We start from the raw sequence: 21,856 nt of genomic DNA, 5'->3' as shown, positions 1-21,856 counted from the left end.
CGAGCATAGACTGACTTTCATACCCAGGAATCAGCAGCATGAACATGTCTCCAATGATCACCTGTAATGATGATATTAATGACATGTGTACCTGTTTTTAAACATTCAAAATAAACTAATATATTTACTGATATAAACAAAACAAAAACAATGAGCCCAATTCATTCCCAATCATCCTGACCAACATTCCTACTACTGTACTGTTGTCCTGCCGCAATGCCGCATAGAAGTTAAGAGAAAACATATTAAAACGGTTGTTTCAAAAGGAGACATTACACCAAACTGTCACGATTTTAGTTTGGTCTGTCTAGTCATGGTTTTATTTTGAAATTCTGTTCTCCCCGTGTCTGGTCTTCCTTCCTGTGCTTGCCCTCCTGTGTCTGATTGTGCCTCATTGTGTTCACCTGTTGCCCTTGTGTGTCTGCCTCCCCTGCCCAGCTGTGTCTTGTCCTGTGATTACCCTTCTGTGTATTTAGTTTTGTCTTCCCCTGTGCTCCATGTCGGATCGTTGTCTTTCCTTTCCTTGTTACCTGCATGCTCCCGTCTGTAAGTTTGTCCTGCTTCATGTGCTCTCCATTTCGTTAGTGTTATTTGTGTCATATTTTTTCTGTCATCGGATTTTAAAATAAAGCTTGCCTTTGGTTCCTTGACCTTTTTTTTTTTTTTAAACTGCATTTGAGTCCTGATAATCCCCATTCCTGACACAAACTCTTTCCCTACCCGCATTCTTTCATGTTGCCTGTCTTTCACAATGTGCAGCGGTGAAGGTTAGTATAGCCTTTGCTTGTTTATTTGAAACATCTGACCTTTCAACTTTCTCCAGTGCTCTACCTGCCATAAGTCACAGCCGCAGGGTGTCTGCTCTCAGCGCTCTAGACTAAACCACACTGGTCATAAAATAGGTCAAAATAACAAAAACATGTTGGGCCTGAAATGAAAAAGCTCATAACCCCAAATCCTATTATAAATCCAATAATCTTCATGTCTAGTAGTTTTGTTTTTTATGTTTTGAAGGGTTGCTGATTTATTTTTATTTTTTATTTGTCATTGGTCTGTGTTTCAGCTAATTCCTTCAGTTATTACCTACCTGAACTTTTAAGTTTGCACAGCACTATAACACTGTTATCGTTTATACATAAATCCTGTAGATAGGGGCTGATTTCTGGATAGTTCTTGTAAAGTGCGGCTCTGTGTTTACATGCGGCCGTGGAGCCTGCAGTCTTTTACTGCGCTGTCTTGTCTGTCACTTGACAGTTGACTGCCGTACAGCTCTCCCCCCGCTTAGCAAACAGTCCTGTTATATTTTCCATTTGAACAATCCTAGGGGTCACCAGTGTGTCTGACTGCTCGCTGAAGCCAGATGGGGTTTTCCTATAAACAAGTGTACAAGCAGTATTTAAACAGACTGTGGCACCTGACGCCATAACACTCATGACACTCTGTTTAGTGGCCTAAGTTGCAATAAGTCACTTTGGAGAATTAAGTAAATATTTTCATTATGACCATGCCATTGTTTATTATAGAATGGCAAAAGTTCTAAATCTTGCCAAATCCTCTGTTAAAAAAATCATTTAATAACAACTTGTCTAAAGTGAAGCATGAATATAGAGCTGATTTCTTTTTCATTCCTATCATGTATTTTCAGTTTCAAACAAATCCAGAAACACCACCTGTTTAAAGAGCATTGTGGGGAAGGCCCAGGTCAAGCAGAGCATTAAAGCTGCAGGCAGAAGTATTAAGCATACCTCTGGCCTGCTGAGGGGAGGTCTCATCAAAACACAGTGATCACCTCCACAGATACAGGCTCATGTGTTCTCTCTGCTGGATTACAGCTGCATGAGATAATTCTCGGATTAAGAATGCAGCCCTCCATCTGGATGGGTTCTTCTTGTCAATGTTAAGATTGCAAAACTCACCACAGAAAACACAATGCTTTTGAAAATGTAAAGGTTCATCTGAGTCCCCTGACTGTGAGCGCCTGGTCACCTCAAGGAACTTTTGAATCTGTTTCTCCAGCCCTCTGACGTTTGTGCCGTTCACAGTGAGTCTTTGAGGTGTAACATGAAATATGGCATTATGGCATTTCAATGTGAATTCATTGTTATTGTCCAATGTTTCTTGAAGCTCAAAGTGTTTTTCATCTTGCTACACTGGATAATGTTTGCTAATCTGACTGCTCCTGCAGAGATCAACGGTTCCTTCTTCGCTTGGCAGTTAAACCTCCAACTGAAGTAGAACTCATCAGGCACTCGATCCATAACCATTGTAAATCCTGTAAAGGAAATATATAATACAAAAAAAAGGTTAACCCTCCTGTTGTGTCTGGGTCAAATCTAACCGATTTACTACTTTCATCAGTCATCATTTTTTTGTTTTACATTCGATTGCATTAAGGCTTAATGATATCCTTCACAGTAGACATTTGAACATATAGAATTGGCACACACAATACATGTTCAGTGTCTATTCTTTGTATATTTACTGCAGTTGTTCATGTAGTCTTATACAATATTTACAGTTTGAAAGGGTGTTAAATGCAATTTGGTGATGATTAATCGTTTTTGTGTTAATGTAATAGCAGTTAAAACAGGACCGGTTTCTGTCTTGACTAGCAAACTCAAATAGCTAGGAATAATACAGGAACTGCACCATAGGGGTGCCAAATACCAAATACAATCTGGAGGAAGAATACGTATGACACCAAAATCTTGCAATTATGGTTTAATTGCATGAGGGTATATTACGCTTTAGATGGAATGGTTACAACATGTGTTAGAGGTGACATGAAAAGCATATTAAAAAAATGTTTTAAATCCATTGTTCTGGATCTCCAAAGCTCAATTGGTATAGGAAGGTTCATCCAGCGACCTGTTTTGCTGGCTTGGCATAAAAGGGTTAATATTCATTCATTTCGAACACATGACCTCCTTTAAGGAATAAACATTGGAGAAAGCAAATTTGGTGCATTTAATTTGAGAATTTTGCATGAAATCTCATAAATCCTTATTTTTCAGGGATTTGGGAATTTTGGGCATAAAGGGGTTAATATCCGAAAATGCTCAAGGGATATCACCGGGCACAACTCTTGGATTTTGAAGAGGTACCCCTAAGCTACAAGAAACAGCAGAGAAAAAAACGTTATCAGATGAAACAAGGTTCAACCCCACGGCTCCCGGACTAATGACAATAAAGCCTTGAATCTTGAAATCTTCAATTTGAAAAATATAAGCTGACATACATTTAAAGATTGTCCCAAGTGTGAGTGTTTATTTTGAAATTAATTCTGACGGTTCTGCCCCACCCTTCGCCACAATGATCATTTGAACAATTGGTAGGGTAAAAAGGCAAAACCAATAAGCATTGCAGTTCAGACTGGTTCAGGAAAGAAAAACAACTGCTATTGCGGACGATTTCAACTTTTCTCTTTTTTTCTTTCTTTCCATTTTATAGGCTTCAACACTTGTTAAAAAAGATAAGTCTATAATATATAACATGGCGTCTTGAAGTGTGACATCACACAAGCAAGTTCTGTGAGCAGTAACTTAAAAAGTGCCAGGTAATAAAGATTAACATCCCACCATGCAGAGGATATAGTCGTAAACGTCCCGAGGCGAGCGTCTACCTCTGGAGCAGCTCAAAGGGAGAAGGGCAGATAATAATACAAGCATTTGGCCTGGCTGGAGCAATCAATAAGCCGACGACTGCTATCAGCTCATCTTGATGGAGCTCCAAGTGCCACGTGTCTCGGCTCTTATTGTGTTGACACAGAGATACAGGCCACCATTCATTCCACCTCAGATAGCATCACACTATAAGCTGGATCTTTTGAAGGTGGCCTTGTTTTCCTCCTTCTTTCATCCACACGTTTCCCTTCAAGCCTTTCACTAAATGGGCTTTTTTTTTGTAAATCTTGTCGTAAAACAAGCAGATTCACTGATAACTTATCATAGTATGAGCTAATATGAAACACAGTCATCCTCTCTTTGTTTTTGAGGCAGTGTTTTCCTCTGCCTATCTCCACCTATTCCTGTGGGGGTTGTCACTGTGGTATAAATTGCCAGAGAAGGCCCTATCTGTGTCTGGGTGGGCTTTTAAGCCAGGCCCATCAGTTAAGGCTTCATTAAAGCGGTTCCTTCTGATGCTCCATGGAGGAGTCCCATTCCCCTAGTCTTTTAACACACTATGGTTTACTGTACTGTAACAGTTGTCCACTTTCTGAGGTAAATGTTTGTTATCTTTTGCCCTGGCTTTATGCAGTAAAGAGTTTATGTTCCTTAAGCCACTCTACATGTAATCTTTGTGTCAAGATAGAGTTTGAGTAGATGCAGTGTCTTCAATATTGTTTCTTAGAAGAGGCCACTGAAATCTCAACTGTCAGGGCATCCTTTTGTGAGCTTTTACAACATGCCACATAAAAGAGTAAGTTACTGATAACCAAGTGATTTTAGGCGGTAACACATGCCGGCTTTGGCTGCAAACAGCTAGTTGTTTCTAAATGTGCTCAGCTTTTTGGACATGTGGCAGCAGCCGCAGAGGGGAGGATAGGTCAGGTGAATGTATTTGTTTAAAGTTAGTTTGATTACACAATTCACAATTCCGACAATGCCACCTAGGGAGTTTCACCCAAGGAAATATTACAGGTTTTCAGTTATAGATGCACAAAGGTTCAAATACTAATGGAGCAGGAGAGGAGACGTGTTTTCAATGTATCAAAAATATATGATTTTATTTAGCACAAGTCAATTATTAAAATGCAGTTCAAAACAGTCACACAGGGCTATAATACAAAGGGGGAAATGAATTAGGGGCTGAGGCTTACCAGTTGGGGGATAGGGTCGACGAGTGAGTGGAAGGATCCCCAAACAAACCAAACTTAAATCACCCCAGTCATACGTGCAGGAAATCAAATCCACATCACCACCAAAAACCACCACCTTGGACACCAGCAGCACCACCTTCAGCTCTCAGTAACTACATTGGGGAACAAAGAGGGGAACGCAGTTAATGTGGGCTAAACACGCAAAGCAACTAATAAACAAACACAATATCAAATATGTTCTCATAAACAAAATATGATAACAACTTGTCTAAACTCTTAAAATAAAAAAAATCACAAGAGAGAAAAGGTTCAGTCAAACCAAATAAACAATGAACTAGAAAAAGTCAAAGTCAACTTTATTGTCAATCTTCCAGTTTGTGTGCACAGACAGAGAGATCGAGGTACCATTTCACACAATCCCGAATATAAAAACAAATGTATATCAAAATTAGGGCTGTCAAACGATTACAATTTTTAATCAGATTAATCACAGCTTAAAAATTAATTAATCATGATTAATCACCATTCGAACTATGTCCAAAATATGCCATTTCTTTATGTATATTGTTGTGGGAATGGAAAGATAAATGAAAGAAGGCGGATATATCCATTTCACATAGGAGTATGTATGTTTATTATAACATTTTTCTGTGTGTCAAAATGAAAGATAGCCCACACACCTATCAATCATCAAACCGTGGGGTCTCATTTCATTACGTGTTGATTTCTATCAACACAGGGGGGGTGGGGCGGGGAGACCGACTCTGTCGTCCGGTGATCTAAACGCCTTCTGGAAAAGCTTCACAAGTACGTCGGTACGCAAATGCGCTTTGTGACACAAGTGACGGTACGCATTTCAGATTACGCACATAACCTGCGTACCAGTTATGTGCACCCCTGTACTCAGGGCCGTTTCTAGCTTTTTGGGGGCCCTATGCAAGATGCTGTTTGGGGGCCCAAGTTTTTACAGTTTTTTTTTAACTACAATGGGGGGATTCCGAAGCCTTTAAGATGATCTGTGGAGATGCATCAATCTGTTACACTTTAATTTCACGAAAACCAAGCAATTGAAAATGACAAAACATTATATTAAAAATGTAAACAATCAGGCTCCTCTACGTCAATAAATGTGAGAGATGCAGCATTTTCTCAACAATGTTTAATTTACATTTCTCATCTTCCTCAGACGTCACTCATTGGCTGACAGCCCAACGATGATTTGGACTTCATTACCCCAAAAACACAAGCCGCAGCTTTGCTATCATTGCAGTTTAGTCGTGTAAATATCCTACATTGGATTTTTAAGCATATAATGCTTCACCGAACAAAGGAGGGGGCTTGGCTGTCTACAAATAAAGACGGCTCATTTGAATTCTCCCCAAATATATTGAGGCTGAACCTGAACTTTGAATTCTCTGCTCCCATCATAATCTTGGCGATCTTGTTAAAATTGTGAATGCAGAATTAGAAATACTATGTAACTGGTTTGCAGTTAATAAATGATCCCTTAATGTGGCCAAAACAAATTACATGTTATTCAATACAAAGTCTGAGAGTAGAAATGACTGCATTATACGGATTTGCAATACGGAGATAGAAAAAGTTGGTCCATGTACATTTTTAGGACTGCTTGTTGACTAAAAACTCAATTGGAAGCACCCTATAAATTATGTACAGACTAAACTGTCAAAAACAAAGTATTTTGTATCATACTAAGAACATTCTTGAAGAAAAAATACTCTTTATAACAGTCTATTTCTCCCTTACCTTTACTACTGCTCCGAAATATGGGGAAACACGTACTCAACAAATCTACAAAAAAAAAAAAAAAAAAGTATTACGAATAGTCTGTGGTCTTGGTAAATATGAACACACAACTCCCATATTTAAAACAACTCAATCTATTAAAATGTCTTGACATAGTACAGCTTAAAACAGTACTGGTTATGCACAACATTTTCCATAACAAAATGCCTAATAATATTCAAAAGCAGTTCCAAACCACAGCGTGAAGGTATATGAATGTAAAAAAAATCACTTGAAAATAAGTGTTCACAATGTTTATATGCAATTATGCATATATTATTATATGCATATATTATTATTATTATTATTATTATTCATTTGCCAAGTACATGTGTACATATGTATATATTTATATATAGTATTTTCATTTCCAAAAAAAGATAGTTGAAACTGCTATTGACATTTTTCGTATATATATATATATTAGGGCTGTCAAACGATTAAAATTTGTAATCAGATTAATCACAGCTTAAAAATTAATTAATCGTGATTAATCACCATTCGAACTATGTCCAAAATAGGCCATTTCTTTATGTATATTGTTGTGGGAATGGAAAGATAAATGAAAGAAGGCGGATATATCCATTTAACATACCTACAGTATGTATGTATGTTTATTATAACATTGTGCTGTGTGTCAAAATGAAAGACAGCCCACACACCTATCAATCATCAAACCGTGGGGTCTTATTTCATTACGTGTTGATTTATATCAACATGTAATGTTGTATCGATGTATATAGAGATGTACTACAGCAAAAGTATTCTCCATTAGGACTTCCTGCAACAACACCACGCCGTTATCTTGATTCTGATTGGCCAGAAGACATTATCAAAGATGTTCTATTGAGAAGACAATCACTACGTGACAAAAGTTTTCAAAACCGTTTCTGGTCTTCGGTATTTCCAGACAAGTGGCTACTGAAATCAATCTTACTAACTGCTGTCTGTGCAATTTACTCGGCGCGAGTTGGCGAACTTCATTTTGCTTATTTTAACATCATTTTTCGTGGTGGGGCTAAGCCATTTCTTGGTATGGGTGTAGCCTACCCCAGCCATACCCTGGCGCTGCCGCTGGTGGGGTGTATGGGGCGGGCCATTCTGCACATGCGTTAAATGCGTTAAATATTTTAACGCAATTAATTCAAAAAATGAATTACCGCCGTTAACGCGATAATTTTGACAGCATTAATAAAAAATATGTGTGAAAATATGTATATTTATACACAGAATCAAAGACACATTTGTACATGTGCAAACATTTAGACCTAAATAGAAACACAACAATCAATATATACAAAATAACAGTCACTTCAATATTTGAGAATGTACAGTACACTGTAAAAACGATAACTAGCAATTGTTGATCTCATTACAATTTTGAAATTAAACTGACTCAGAAATATGGCTTTGCAATAAGTAATCTATAAACTCTTGTCTGCCCAGCAAATTTTTCCCATTGTTGACTTAACTACTATTTTTAAGTCAGCTCAACAAGAAATTGTAAATCTATAAGCAGATTTTTGAGTTGAGTTGGGCCAACTCCGTCATTTGCTCTTTTGCGCATGCGCACACAAGCCTGGACCAGTTTGAACCGCGCTTTGCTGAAGGTGTGCCCGTCCGACATTTTGTGGAGCAGAAACCGCGTGGTGGGAGCTGGCCAAACTTTCGCTCCAGCAGGTAAGATAAGCGTGTTTTTACTTCCATCACGCTGAATTAGTGCATGGTTGACTTTGTTTTTACTGTAGGGTCATTGTCTGTTGTTGTTGGTAACTTTTTCGCATGCGCCTCGTCGTCATGCAGACGCTTTCACATGGGGTAGCTATGCAGCTATGCAGCTATGTAGCTATGCAGGCATGTGGGCTGTCATTTCAGTGGTGTAAGTAATTCGGGAACTATATTCATTATGAAAAGCCAACGTTGTGCATTTTTTATCCGGTGCAACACTGGGTAAGTTAAACAAGGCGGCAAACGATGGTGTTCGTTTATCGCGACCTCTCCGCGGCGCCGCCATTACTTGTTGTTTTATTTTCTGCTGTAGCGCTGTTATTTCGTCACTTTTTAAAGTTTTAATAATTTTTCATGCGAGAAAGTAAGGGTTTAGATCCCCATTAGTTTGTCTAAATGACGGCTGTTTAGAAGTTTGCTCCGAAGTTGAGAACCTCCACGTTGTGGCAAGGCCCCCCCGAGGTGGGGGACCTCGCAGAGGCAGCAAGCCGCCTGGAGAGCTCCGTTGGCCGGCCGAACTACGTAGTTCTGCCGGGGTGGTAACGGTCGTTAATTAACTCATCCGCAGGTTTTTAGAGGTTTGTCGCCGGGTTGCTCGATTCTTTTTTAGGAGATAGGCTGTTGGTCTCACTGGTGTAATCTAACAATTGGGCAGCTGCATTAGTTTGAATCAAGAGTAAGTTAAAGCTGTGTGAAGGAGGAGAGGAGCAGCGCTGTACAGAAATCACCACATTTACATCAATAATGTTTTACAATGTACCGATCAGAATGCATTATTTTAAATGTTGTTTTATTTTATGAAGTTATAACATGGTTATGGTTGGTGTTTTTAAAAACAAATGTTTGAATTCATGTTTGCATTTTTGTTGCTTGTCATAGGCCTAGTTATAATTTAAAATCAAATTTACATTTTAAAATTAATTTACAGATTATATTCATGAATGAAAGACAATTCCCAATAGACTTTTTTCTTGTCTCTATTTTTGGCTTGTTGATGTAGGCTATTTAGCTCCTGCAACAAGGGATTCCTTCTGTGTTATGTATGGTTGTTTTATTTATTTTTTTATATAACGGCTGTTGCAGTTGGCTTTCAGACCAGTACAGCTTGGTGTTATTACAATAATTATTATCAGACTAACTTTTAAGTTTTTCATATCAGTATTCTATCTTAAATTACGTGTAGAGGCTGTTGTGAAAATGCTATTCATGCTATTTGTGTCTCTTGTGTTTCAGTGGTGGATTCCATGCAGTGCCGGCTTTGTAAATTCTCCAGCTCCAGTCAAGTGACCCTCTTGAAACATCTTCGCCTTCGCCACGGTCAAGGTGCACACTGGCCTTGCACACACACCAACTGTGTTTGTGTATTTAAAACACTTGGTTCATTGAGATCACACCTCTCGAGATCACACGCGTCAGTGAAAATCCAGGAGTGTGTAACATTTCACTGCGAGTTGTGTGATTTTAAAGAGATTTGCAGTGAAAAAACGTTTTGGAACCATCTCGGACATCATTTAAAGAACAGAGAAACTGTACAATGTCCCTTTCTAAGGTGTACCTTTAAAACAAACACTCGCCCAACCTTCAGTTCTCACAAAAGTCGAAACCATAAAAACTGGACACTTAAGGATTTACGAACAATACAAAGAACTGTTACTGAAGATGAGATAATTGATGGTGAACAAGCTGATAGTGAAGCAGGGACATCAGCTCATGATGTTGTGGGACTAAATGAGGTTGTAGATACTGTGGAGGATGTAGATAGTGAGACACTTGAGCACAAATTAGCCTCTCTCTTTTTGTCTATGCAAACTGTGTTGCACGTTTCTCGAAGTGCAACACAAAAGATTGTAGAACATTTGCATAACCTGCTGTCTTTCTCTAACACTCAAACTTTCAACAGTGTCAAAGAGATCCTTTCTAAACATAAAATTGAAGTAAATGATTGTGTTTTGCAAGAAATTTCAAGTGCTATAGCTCAAACTAATCCACTCCTTTTAACAATATCAGAGAAAGGTTCCCTATCTACAGATCACAGAAGGAATATATACTTCAAAGGGCACTTTCCTGTTATCGAACCCACAGAATATCTGTACAACGCAGCCCATAAAAACTCTTTTGTATATATATCTGTCACTAAGGTACTTGAGACTTTACTTGGGTGTACAGATTTTTTTGACAAAATTGTATTTAATCAAGAAGCTTTATCTGGGCACTTTAAGTCTTTTCAAGACGGCAAGTATTACAAGGAGAATAAGCTACTGGGAGAACAAAACACTTGTATCAGTTTGGGATTATACATTGATGAATTTGAAGTGTGTAATCCATTGGGGACCTCTAGAAAAGTTCATAAGATTACGGCAGTATATTGGGTGGTTCTAAATTTACCAGCCAGGTTCAGATCGAGTCTCACTTCAATTCAGTTGGCTGTCTTGGGTAAAAGTGTAGACATAAAAAAATATGGTTATGAAAAGTTTCTTGAGCCATTGCTTAAAGATATAAAGTGCCTAGAACAAGAGGGAATTTTTGTTGAAGTTGTGGGCCAGTTTGTTAAAAGCACTGTGTATTGTGTATGTGCTGACAACCTCGGTGCGCATGGTCTTGCTGGCTTTTCTGAAAGTTTTAATGTTGAAAATTTCTGTCGGTTTTGTTTGATTAGTCGGGGCCAAATTGCAACCACTGAGGTTAATGATTTTCAATTGAGAAGTGTTGATCAGCATAACTTGTTTCTGGAAGAGCTTAAGCAGGGGGGCAACCTCAAAAGTGTTAAGGGGGTCAAAAGTGAATGTGTACTGGGCAAACATCTCTTGTTTTTTCACCCAATAACTGGATTTCCTCCAGATCTGTTGCATGATCTTTTGGAAGGGGTCATCCCTGTGGAATTATCCTTATGTTTGAAAAATCTGATTTCAAAACGCTTTATTACATTTGATGAGTTAAATGACTGCATAACATCATTTCCCTACAAGTATGAAGACAAAGTAAACAAGCCCCACAAAATTCCAAAAGCAAGCTTTGAAAAGGGGACAGTGGGGGGAAACGGGCATGAAAACTGGACACTGCTTCGTTTACTTCCTTTTGTGATTGGACGCAAGATACCAGAACAGGAGCCAGCTTGGGTGATTTTAATGGACCTCAAGGAAATTCTTGACATTGTTGTGTCAAGTAGGCTTTCTGAAGAAGCACTGTGTTATTTATCTTATAAACTACTCGATCATCGCAAGTTGCTCACCAGTACCTTTCCAGAGTTCAGACTGAGGCCGAAACATCATTTTATCGACCACTACCCGCAACTTATTCGCTGCTATGGGCCTTTGATTGAATTATGGACAATGCAATATGAGGCTAAGCATAGCTACTTTAAAAAGGTTGTCCATGACACTCGCAACTGGAAAAATGTGCTGCTCACTCTGTCCACGAAACATCAGCAAATGATAGCCTACCACCTGGACAGTGGGATCCTTTTCAAGCCAAAACTGTATGTTGAAAATGTGAAGGTGGTCAGGGTTTCAGAATTGGATCCATCTCTCAAGTATGAAATACAGAAGAAGTACCCACATCTAGACAGTGTGTCCCTGTCTAAAACGGTTCACCTGGATGGGACACAGTATGCGGCAGGCATGACTTTGTCTTCTGGGCAGTGCAGTGGCCTCCCTGAGTTCCATAAGATTGCAAATATTCTTGTCAATGCAGAGGAGGTGGCATTCATTTGTAAAAAACTTTCTTCTTGGTACATGGAACATTACAGGTCCTATGAACTTGTTGAAAACACCTGTGCAGACCTTCTTGTCCTGGATCCAGATGTGCTGACGGATTACCATCCTCTAGCAGCGTACACAGTTGGTGGGAAGCTTATGGTGACTCCGAGGACATTCCTTCTCCATTAACCTCCTGAGACCGAGCGTTTTTTCTGGTGTGCATTTTTTTTATTTCTCCTTGCTATCTGGGATAAGTAGGACCTAATAAGTACAATACCTAAAGTTTGTCTTTGTACAGGAAGTAGTTTTTGCAAAAAATGATGTCCTCATATGAGGACACTGGGATTATCTCAACATAAAAAAAAACTGTATTTGCTGTTTGGGACCAGAAGGGCCCAATTTGTGTAAATTCAAATTTTCAGCTTTCTACAACATTGGTGTAATCTGTCTTCTAATTAGGTTTGACTAATCATTTTCTCCCACTTTTCTCTCTCCCCTCTTTTCAGACTATGTTACTTCGGGTCGTTCTTTCCTCCAGAGATGCCCGGCGAATCCAGCTTCCAGAAGTCCCAACATCTGTGGAGGGCCTGATTAATATGCTTAAAGAGAGACTCAATCTTCAAGAAGATTTCTCACTACAGTTTGAGGATCCGGAGTTTGGAAATGCACTCTGCAACTTAACAGAGATGTCAGAATTACCAGCTGTGCGTGCAGTCTTGCATGTCATGTGGAACTGTGATTTGTCTCCACTTAACCAATCCACTAGTTCAGTCTCCTCTCAGGACACAATCAGTGTTCACTCTGAGGATTTCAGGCCTAGTTGGACCGATTCTATCCAGACCACATTAAGGCAAGTCGCAGAGTGGCCATCTCCATTCCCAATCCCCAAGTTTGCATATGATGTGGAGCTGAAATTGTCTAAGGCCAATGACACACATGAAAAGACAAAGAAGGGCGTTGAAGTGACAAGAGACATGAAGATGGAGATATTGGATAAATTGCACAAGCAATTTTTGAAATCAAAAGCTACCCTGAGAAAGATGAGCTTGAGTCAGTTGCCGCTGCGCTCATTCAGAAGTATCCATGTCTGAAAGAGTCATTTGGCGTCACAGGCTACGAGGGATGGAGAACAAGTATCAAGTACAAACTTGGAAACTACAGGTCAAAGCTTCGCCAGGCAGGATGCAATGAGGTAAATGTAAACAAGAAAAGAAAAGGTGGAGGGGAAGATGACAGTCCATTTACCCTGAAAAAGCCCAAACGTGGAGAGGTCAATCATGTGCCAGATTACCCACAACACCATGATGATTCTACCCTTGAAGAGGAAAGAGTATCTCTGGTCGATGAAATGAAGAAGAAGAACAGGAACACAACATTGATAGAACAGAAGATGGAGCTGACGTTTTCCCTCAGGCGAAGGGAGGTGGTAGAGTGTCAGCCGATGGTATCTGAGATCCAGGAAAGGTGGCCTGCTCTGTTTTCTTGTGAAGAGGTAAGGATCTATTCTTTTTTATTTCTACTGTTCAGACAAGCGAGTAAAAGAAGATGTTATGTTGACATTTTCTACTGAGACTTCATTCTTCCTCAGAAGCGTCATCCAACGTGCTGCTGACGTGTCATTTACCAGCTGGTCTGCCGAGTTGGCCACGCACCTTCCATCCTGGGTGGTCTCTGGAGGAAGGAATCCCAGGTATGACATACCTGGGATTCCCTCCTTCAGAGACCAGAGGCCAGCTGATGAATGACACATCAGCAGAACGTTGGATGACACCTCTGATGAAGACGACGACGTCTCAGTTGAAACTGTCATGGTAACATCCTTTTTTACTTGCTTGTCTAAACAGTAGAAATAAATTGCAATAATAACAAGAAGACAAAAGTAAAATGTTTAATCAGGTAAGAATGTGTGTTTTTTTTTTATGTCTTCCAAGGAGTAATTCACTTTCTGCAATTTATGGATGTGGCATAGTCACCCTTTTTATTTAATTTTTAATCCTCAAAATCCATGGTTAAAAATGAGGTTCTTTATTTCCTGTGGTGCATTTTAGTATGTAATCCACTTTTTCACAGGTCACAGAAAAATGGTCAGATATTTAACATGGTGCAGACTCATAACAAGTTACCCAGGAACTTCCTGTAAGAAATTCTGACATTATGGTTTGAAAATTGATAATATTTTTTTGGTTTTCTTGTTAAGATATCTAAGGAATTTCATCGTATCACGAGCAAAGACCTCCTGGGGACTTTCAATGCATCCCTTGACAAGTTTGGGCCTGGCCTGCTGAAAATCTACAGGTCTAAGAAAGGAGCTTTTGGTCAGGAGATGGAGGACCTCCTTGATCAACTTGATGATCAGGTCAGTGAACTGCTCTTTTGCCTGGCAGTTTTAGAAGAGCATGAATATACTTATTAGGAATGACAACATTACAGTACTATACTAATTGAACTACTTATGTTTTCCACTTTTAGACATCCGACATTGTGTCCCACCGGAAAACAGCAGCACTGAGAGGCCTGCCTATCTACCTCCGCAAAGATGCAACCACGTTTTTCCTGAAGTGCTTGGTAAGTAAAAGTAACTGCAGGAAAGACAAATAATTCAGGTCATGCAGCTAATTACTTATTCTCACAAGATGTTTTTAAGGAGTAGTTAATCCAAAATGTAAGTACACCTCCCCAGGGCAGTTTATCAGTCCAGATGATTTTGGGGTGAGGGTTGGACTTTTCCACTTCAGATCCCTTTTTTTCTGCTGAGGGGAACAGTTGGTCATTTTGGGTGGTGTTTCAGCACAAGGTTGGTGGGTTACATTGATTAAAGAAAGAGATTTATTTTTTCTGGTTAATACCTCCACAAGTTAAATGGCAAATTAGTATAGCGTGGTACTAAATAATTAATTTCATCAGTATAAATGTATTTAGTCTGAATGTTTTTTTATTTTTTTTAATCTTTCTTAAACAAATCATTAATTTGAAAGCTGAGAGACAAAATTTGAAAGATGATCCTCTAAGAGTAAGGCTTTTTTTGGCTGTCATTTTTGTTTGTTTTAAAAGCAGAACCATTGTTACAATGGGCTCTTTGCACAGCTTCACTACTTCCTTTACACCAACTTGTTTACTTCATGTAAATCACCCTCCTTAAACTACTAAATCTATTCTTGGCTTTAGCAGTTTTCATTGGCTGTCAGATTTCAGTTTATAGCTGCCCATGTTCTTCTGCCTTTTTTTTAACATTTCAACTTCTTTTAGCCGTTATGAAGCCAATCATCTCTGCTTACAAGTTATACTTTTCAGCTTTAGCATTAACCTTTTCAGAATTCACACATATTTTTTTTTTCATAAAATGACTCTTTCTACTGTCTTACTTTTTCTAAGCTCTTAATAATGTACCTGTTCTCCTTCCTCAGGACACCGACATTTTGGCACCAGTGCAAGGTGCATCTGTTGCCATCCTCTCTGTGCTACATGATGAAGCCGACAACACTGTGCGAGACCAGGCGGTTGTGTTGGAAGGGGACATTGTGCTTCATAATATTCCAAACCTCTCTACTGCCATGGCATACCTCTTCGGCCTCCTGTATGCCCTCAACATTGATTTTCCAAAACAGATGAGGTACTCCTTTGAGGCAATTCAGACCATCTTTTTTTCGCTCGGTGGCTCTCGATGCTCACAGCGCACAAGGTCACTGAAAGCGAAGCTTGTACTGTGACTGTTATTGAAGTTTAAGTGCATTGTTGTTACACTCATGTAAAACAAAACAAAGTTCATATGCTTCACCTCTGGATTATATAATAATTCAGCAGTTGCCAAAGGGTGTCTAGTGTTTCAACTGTTAAATTCATTATTGTTAAGTAAAGCTTGAATGTGTATATGCAAAAAACAAGAAAAATGGCTGTTCACATGTAAAGTCAACAAATGGCACAAAGTAATTCAGTGTTAATGTGTAAATTCAGAAGCCGCCAACCATGAGGGGGGGTGGAGGGTAATCATTATATACAGTACGTGTTCAGTAAGACTAGCATTGATTTAAAATACTCAGCATTGAGGAAGATTCACCCCAAATGTTACTAGACTATAGAACAGTATGCACGTTTCATAATCTGCAACAAACAAGTTAATCTCTTTGACCTCTGGAATATATAATCATTTGGCAGTTGCCAAGGGGTGCATATAGTGTTTCAACTGTTAAATACATTACAGTTTAAGTAATCTTTAAGCTTGGATGTGTATATGCAAAAAAAAAAGTAACCAAATGGCTAGAATGGCTGTTCACATGTAAACATTTACATTTCAGTTCAGTGTCAATTTCAAATTCTCAGCATGGAGGAAGATTCACTCCAAATGTTAATATTAGACTAATAGAACAGTATGTATGTTGTTTTTTTACACATGCATTAATGATGGTTTTACTGTTGTTCACTGGTAAACTGAATAAAAAAAATCTTGACAACATTCAGCTGTAGTGTGTATTATTAATTATCCATATATTGAGCAGTTTTGAATGTAAAATTATAGCCAAAATAAATTGTATTATTTATTCAACAAGAATATTTGTGTTAGGTGAATCAAGGAATAAATGCCATTGGAGGAATAATTGTGTATTTATACAACAAGAATATTTATATTTAAAGAAAGTAGAAATACATGACATTGATGGGAAAAATTGTTTATTAATTCAACACAAAAATCTGTGTTTGGTGAAGGTAGAAATACATCGCATTCAAGCAAGAAATTCTTAATTAGTCTCACAGTATTATCCTCATAAAGTGAACAAAAAGATCCAAGTTGGCAGAACTCTTGGCAAAACTTAAAAACCTTAGTTAAGTCAACAACAGCTGGCAAAAGTTGAGAAAACTCAAAAATCTCTTGCATCATGTTGCCTTGATATTTTAAGTTTTCTCAACTTTTTCTTTTTTACAGCAAGGCAAGTTTATTCATACAGCACACGGCAACCCAAGGTGCTTTATAAAATAAAATAAAAGACATTTAAGAATAAATACAGTGGAAGCACATTATAAAAAGGCATTTAAAAACAGGCATTTAAAAAGCAAAGATAATAAAATAAACACAACAGGTATAAAATACATGGATACAAGCCAAACTGCAGTTTGGATTTGAACTACTCATCCAAATGCAGCGTCAAAAATACAAGTTTTTAATCTCGATTTAAAAGTATTAACAGTTGCAGCTGACCTGCAGGATTCAGGGAGTTTGTTTCAGATGGTCGGGGCATAAAAACTATAGTGCTTCATCTCCATGTTTAGTTCTGACTCTTGTAACAGTAACGAAGCAGACCCGTCCCAGAAGACCTGAGACTCCTGGATGGTTCATACTTTTGCAGGAGATCGTTAATATAATTTGGTCCTAAACCATTTAGTGCTTTAAAAACCAGCAATAGTACTTTAAAATCGATACTTTGGCCGACTGGAAGCCAGTGTAAAGACTTCAGAAATTTGGGAGTAGTCAGTGTGTGTGAGTACTCGAGCAGCAGCGTTCTGGATCAGCTGCAGTTTTCTAATGGATTTTTTTGTGAGACCTGTGAAGACACTATTACAGTAGTCGAGTCTACTGAAGACAAAAGCATGGACACGTTTTTCTAAATCCTATTGTGACATTAGTCTTTTAATCCTAGATATGTTCAGGAGATAGTATGCAGACCTAATGACTGTTGTAATGTGACTGTTAAGATTCAGGTCTGAGTCCATGACTACACCTAGATTTCTAGCTTTATTCCTAGTTTTGAAGTCTGCCGACTGAAGCTCTGCAATGACTTTTAATCGTTCCTCCTTTGCTCCAAAAACAATCATCTCAGTTTTCTGTTTGTTCAATTGGAGAAAGTTCTGAGTCATCCAGTCATTGATGTGCTCAATGTTGTAATCAGAGAATAATCTCCTGGTGACATGACTGTTTTTTATAAATCTGGGTGTCATCTGCATAGATATGATAACTAAGGTCGTTGTTTTTCATAATTTGGGCCAGTGGTAGCATATAGATATTAAAAAGCAGAGGTCCTAAGATGGAGCCTTGAGGAACCTCGCATGTCCTATTTGTCAAAGCTGATGTGTAGCCTATCGAGACAACGTTTTTTCTGTCCTTTAAAGGACACCTATCATGCTATATTTAAATGATATATTGTAGGGCCATACCTATATAAGGTATATTTATACGTTTCTGTTTTCAAAAATACCAAACAGATCATGCATTTTAGCCATGCCTCATTTCGCTCTATTTGCTGCTCTCCAGCCTTGTTTTTGCAGGGGGCTGATTCTGTGAGCTGCAGCTGACCACGCCCCCCTGCAGGAGAGGGGAGCATGCTCTGATCAAGTCAGAAGAGGGGGAGAAAAATAGATCTCCGTCCTCCGTGTTTTATTATATTATTATTTATATAGAGTCGTTATTCATTTGTTTTAAAGCTCAATAAATAACAAACCGGCACTTTTCTAATTTTGTCTAATTTTTGTCTAAACTGAAACTCTGTCGCACGGTCCCCTCGTTCCTTGGAAGAGGCGGAGAGGTGGGTGTTTGTCATCTGCTGGTGGACTAACCAGAGAGAATTACAGTGCTTGCCTCGACGGGGAGGGATTGCATTGAATTACAGCAGCGGGAGCAAACGCTTGCCTTGGGGAGGGAGAAAAAGAGCCACAGCGGAGAATAAACAGAAGGGCAACCATGCGCGGGAAGTCTTCTTCGCTGCTTTTGTGGCAGACTACAGCGCCACTTACAGGCCTGGCATATGTACTACAGCGTCTCCAGCGCTTTCGAGCGACAATGGCAGACCGCGGCCCAACCCCACATTCACCTGATAGGTGGAGAGTTGGCCCAATAGCCGTAGCGCCACCGTCCTGACGTCAGGACAGTGTTCCAATCCTGATCAGTTTTTATCAGATCAGTTGCAGAGATTTGGGTATGGATAGATAGAGAGGGTTGTGTTTTCTGACACTTGGTGAGTTCCCTGGAACACCGGGGACACATATTCATGTATAAAAGACGTACAAAAGTGCATTTTGCATGATATGTCCCCTTTAAGTAGGAATCAAACCAATTTAGGACTGTTGCCGAAAGTCCCACCCAGTTTTCTAATCGGTCTAGCAATATAGAATAGAATAGAATCATTTAATGTCATTATAAAGTTGCAAGAAAAAGTATTTGAACCCTTTGGAACTACCTGGATTTCTGCATAAATTGGTCATAAAATGTGTTCTGATCTTCATCTAAGTCACAACAATAGACAAACACAGTCTGCTTAAGCTAAAACCACACAAACAATTTTATGTTTTTATTGAACACACCATGTAAACATTCACAGTGCAGGGTGGAAAAAGTATGTGAACTCTTGGATTTAATAACTGGTTGACCCTCCTTTGGCAGCAATAACCTCAATCAAACGTTTCCTATAGTTGCATATCAGACCTGCACAACAGTCAGGAGGAATTTTGGACCATTCCTCTTTACAAAACTGTTTCAGTTCAGCAATATTCTTGGGATGTCTGGTGTGAATCGCTCTCTTGAGGTCATGCCACAGCATCTCAATTGGGTTGAGGTCAGGACTCTGACTGGGCCACTCCAGAAGGCGTATTTTCTTTGGGTCGTTGTCCTGTTGCATCACCCATCTTCTGTTGAGCTTCAATTGGTGGACAGATGGCCTTAAGTTGTCCAGCAAAATGTCTTGATAAACTTGAGAATTCATTTTTCCGTCGATTATGGCAATCTGTGCAGGCCCTGAGGCAGCAAAGCAGCCCCAAACCATGATGCTCCCTCCACCATACTTCACAGTTGGGATGAGGTTTTGATGTTGGTGTGCTGTGCCTTTTTTTCTCCACACATAGCGTTGTATGTTCCTTCCAAACAACTCAACTTTGGTTTCATCTGTCCACAGAATATTTTGCCAGTAGTGCTGTGGAACATCCAGGTGCTCTTTTGCAAACTTCAAACGTGCAGATCAGAACACATTTTATGACCAACTTATGCAGAAATCCAGGTAATTCCAAAGGGTTCACATACTTTTTCTTGCAACTGTACATGTACAATGAAAGAAGAAAAAGCTTCTCCCTTTTAAAAGGTGCTATCAAAACAAAAACAACACAACAAATACACGCAGCATACATACTTATGTAGGAATAAGGAATAAAGTGCAGTAATTATTTCCAGGGATATACAACATAAAATGTAATAAATAATAATAGCAGGTATGCATTTATAATAATAATAATACTAATAATAATGATATATATGTATATATACAGAGCCACGTTTATTGCACATGGAAGATGATTAAGGGGTATGACGGCCCGTCCACACAGCGGCGTGCGTTGACGCTTGCCGGCGGGCGTGTCTGAAACTCGACCAACAACCAATCAAATGAATCTCCCGCCCCTGACACACAAGTAGCGGTTTGATTGGCTAGAGCTTGTACTGGCATATGATTCGATTGGCTGACGCTTCTGCCGAGGCGTCAAAAGTTGAACATTGCTCAACTTTTGCAGCGAGCAACGCCAGCAACGCTCCACGTCGCTTCCCACGATGCAGTGCGGCGGAAAGTGACGTCACCACATTCAAAGTGAATGGGGAAGCGTCAACACACGCTGCTGTGTGGACGGGCCGTGAGTGTCAGGAGTTTAGTGCAATGATGCCTCTTGGGGAAAAAAACGTTTTTTGATTTTATACACCTCCGGCAGGCGCTACAGCAGGTCGAACAGGTGAAAGCCGGGGTGTGAACTGTCCTTGACAATGTTTTTGGCTCTACTGAAGCAGCGGGAGGTGTAAATATCCATCAGGGAGGGGAGAGGGCAGCCGATGATCCTCTCTGAAGCCTCATCCTGTCGGCCTCAGTACAGCTGGCGTACCAGACTGTGATGTAGTATGTCAATAGGCTCTCGATGGTAGAGTGGTAGAAGGTCACCAGCAGCTTAGTGGCCAAGTTGTTCTTCACCCTCAGGAAGCGCAGATGCTGCTGGGCCTTCTTAATGACAGCTGTGGCGTTGTCCGTCCAGGAAAGGTTGTTGGTGATGAGGACGCAGAGGAACTTGAAGGTGTGGACCCTCTCCACACACTCGCCGTTGGTGTAGAGGGGAGCTAGGTCGGTAGTATTCCTCCTGAAGTCTACGATGATCTCTTTGGTTTTTCAGGGGTTCAGTGCCAGGTTGTTCACTGAACACCACACTGAGAGCTTCAATACCTCACTCCTGTAGGCCGACTCGTCTCCTCCTGAGATAAGCCCCACCACAGTGGTGTCATCAGCAAACTTGACGATGATGTTATCTGGGTGGGCTGGACTGCAGTCGTGGGTGTAGAGCGAGTACAGGAGAGGGCTCAGCACACAGCCCTGAGGAGAGCCGGTACTGAGAGTTCGGGTGGAGGAGTGATGGGGGCCAAGTCTCACACGCTGGGGGCGGTTAGTGAGGAAATCTTTGATCCAGGAACAGGTGGGTGGGGGAAGGCCTAGGTTTGATAGTTTGCAAACTAGAATGTCCGGGATGATTGTGTTGAACGCTGAGCTGAAGTCAATAAAGAGTAATCCGACGTAGCTCCCATGATGCTCCAGGTGGCTCAGTGCAGAGTGGAGAGCTATGGCTATGGCATCTTCAATTTATCTATTTGCTCTGTAGGCAAACTGGTGTGGTTCGAAGGTGGGAGGAAGGCAGGCCTTTATGTGATGTAACACCAGCCTCTCAAAACACTTCATGATAACAGGTGTGAGTGCAATGCGGTGGTAGTCATTAAGGCTGTCTGTGGTTGCTTTCTTTGGAACAGGAATGATAATGGCAGTTTTAAGGCAAGGTTGGATAACAGCGAGTTTTAGGGAGAGATTAA

At 39.8% G+C, this 21,856-nt stretch overlaps 1 protein-coding gene across 1 annotated transcript; it reads left to right on the top strand.

Moving 5' to 3' along the window:
- The first annotated feature begins 13,049 nt into the window (after positions 1–13,049).
- Positions 13,050–16,498, top strand: LOC307023024 (uncharacterized protein). The gene is made up of 4 exons (XM_079656012.1): positions 13,050–13,540; positions 14,246–14,404; positions 14,518–14,613; positions 15,453–16,498. The coding sequence occupies exons 1-4, from the start codon at positions 13,397–13,399 to the stop codon at positions 15,753–15,755; spliced, it is 702 nt and encodes a 233-aa protein (XP_079512138.1). The 5' UTR covers positions 13,050–13,396; the 3' UTR covers positions 15,756–16,498.
- Positions 16,499–21,856: the final 5,358 nt, after the last annotated feature.

This window comes from Notothenia rossii (genome assembly GCF_949606895.1).
Source record: "Notothenia rossii genome assembly, chromosome: 10".
NCBI classification, from domain to species: Eukaryota; Metazoa; Chordata; class Actinopteri; order Perciformes; family Nototheniidae; genus Notothenia; species Notothenia rossii.
This window is presented reverse-complemented; position numbering and strand designations above follow the sequence as displayed.

What these genes read in the sequence shown, in the direction of transcription:
- LOC307023024 (XM_079656012.1), top strand. Translation starts at nt 13,397, where the DNA reads ATGAAGAAGAAGAACAGGAACACAACATTGATAGAACAGAAGATGGAG. An exon ending in CTCTGTTTTCTTGTGAAGAG is followed by an intron (nt 13,541 to 14,245) that starts GTAAGGATCTAT and finishes TTTCTTGTTAAG; the next exon opens with ATATCTAAGGAATTTCATCG. An exon ending in CGTTTTTCCTGAAGTGCTTG is followed by an intron (nt 14,614 to 15,452) that starts GTAAGTAAAAGT and finishes CTCCTTCCTCAG; the next exon opens with GACACCGACATTTTGGCACC.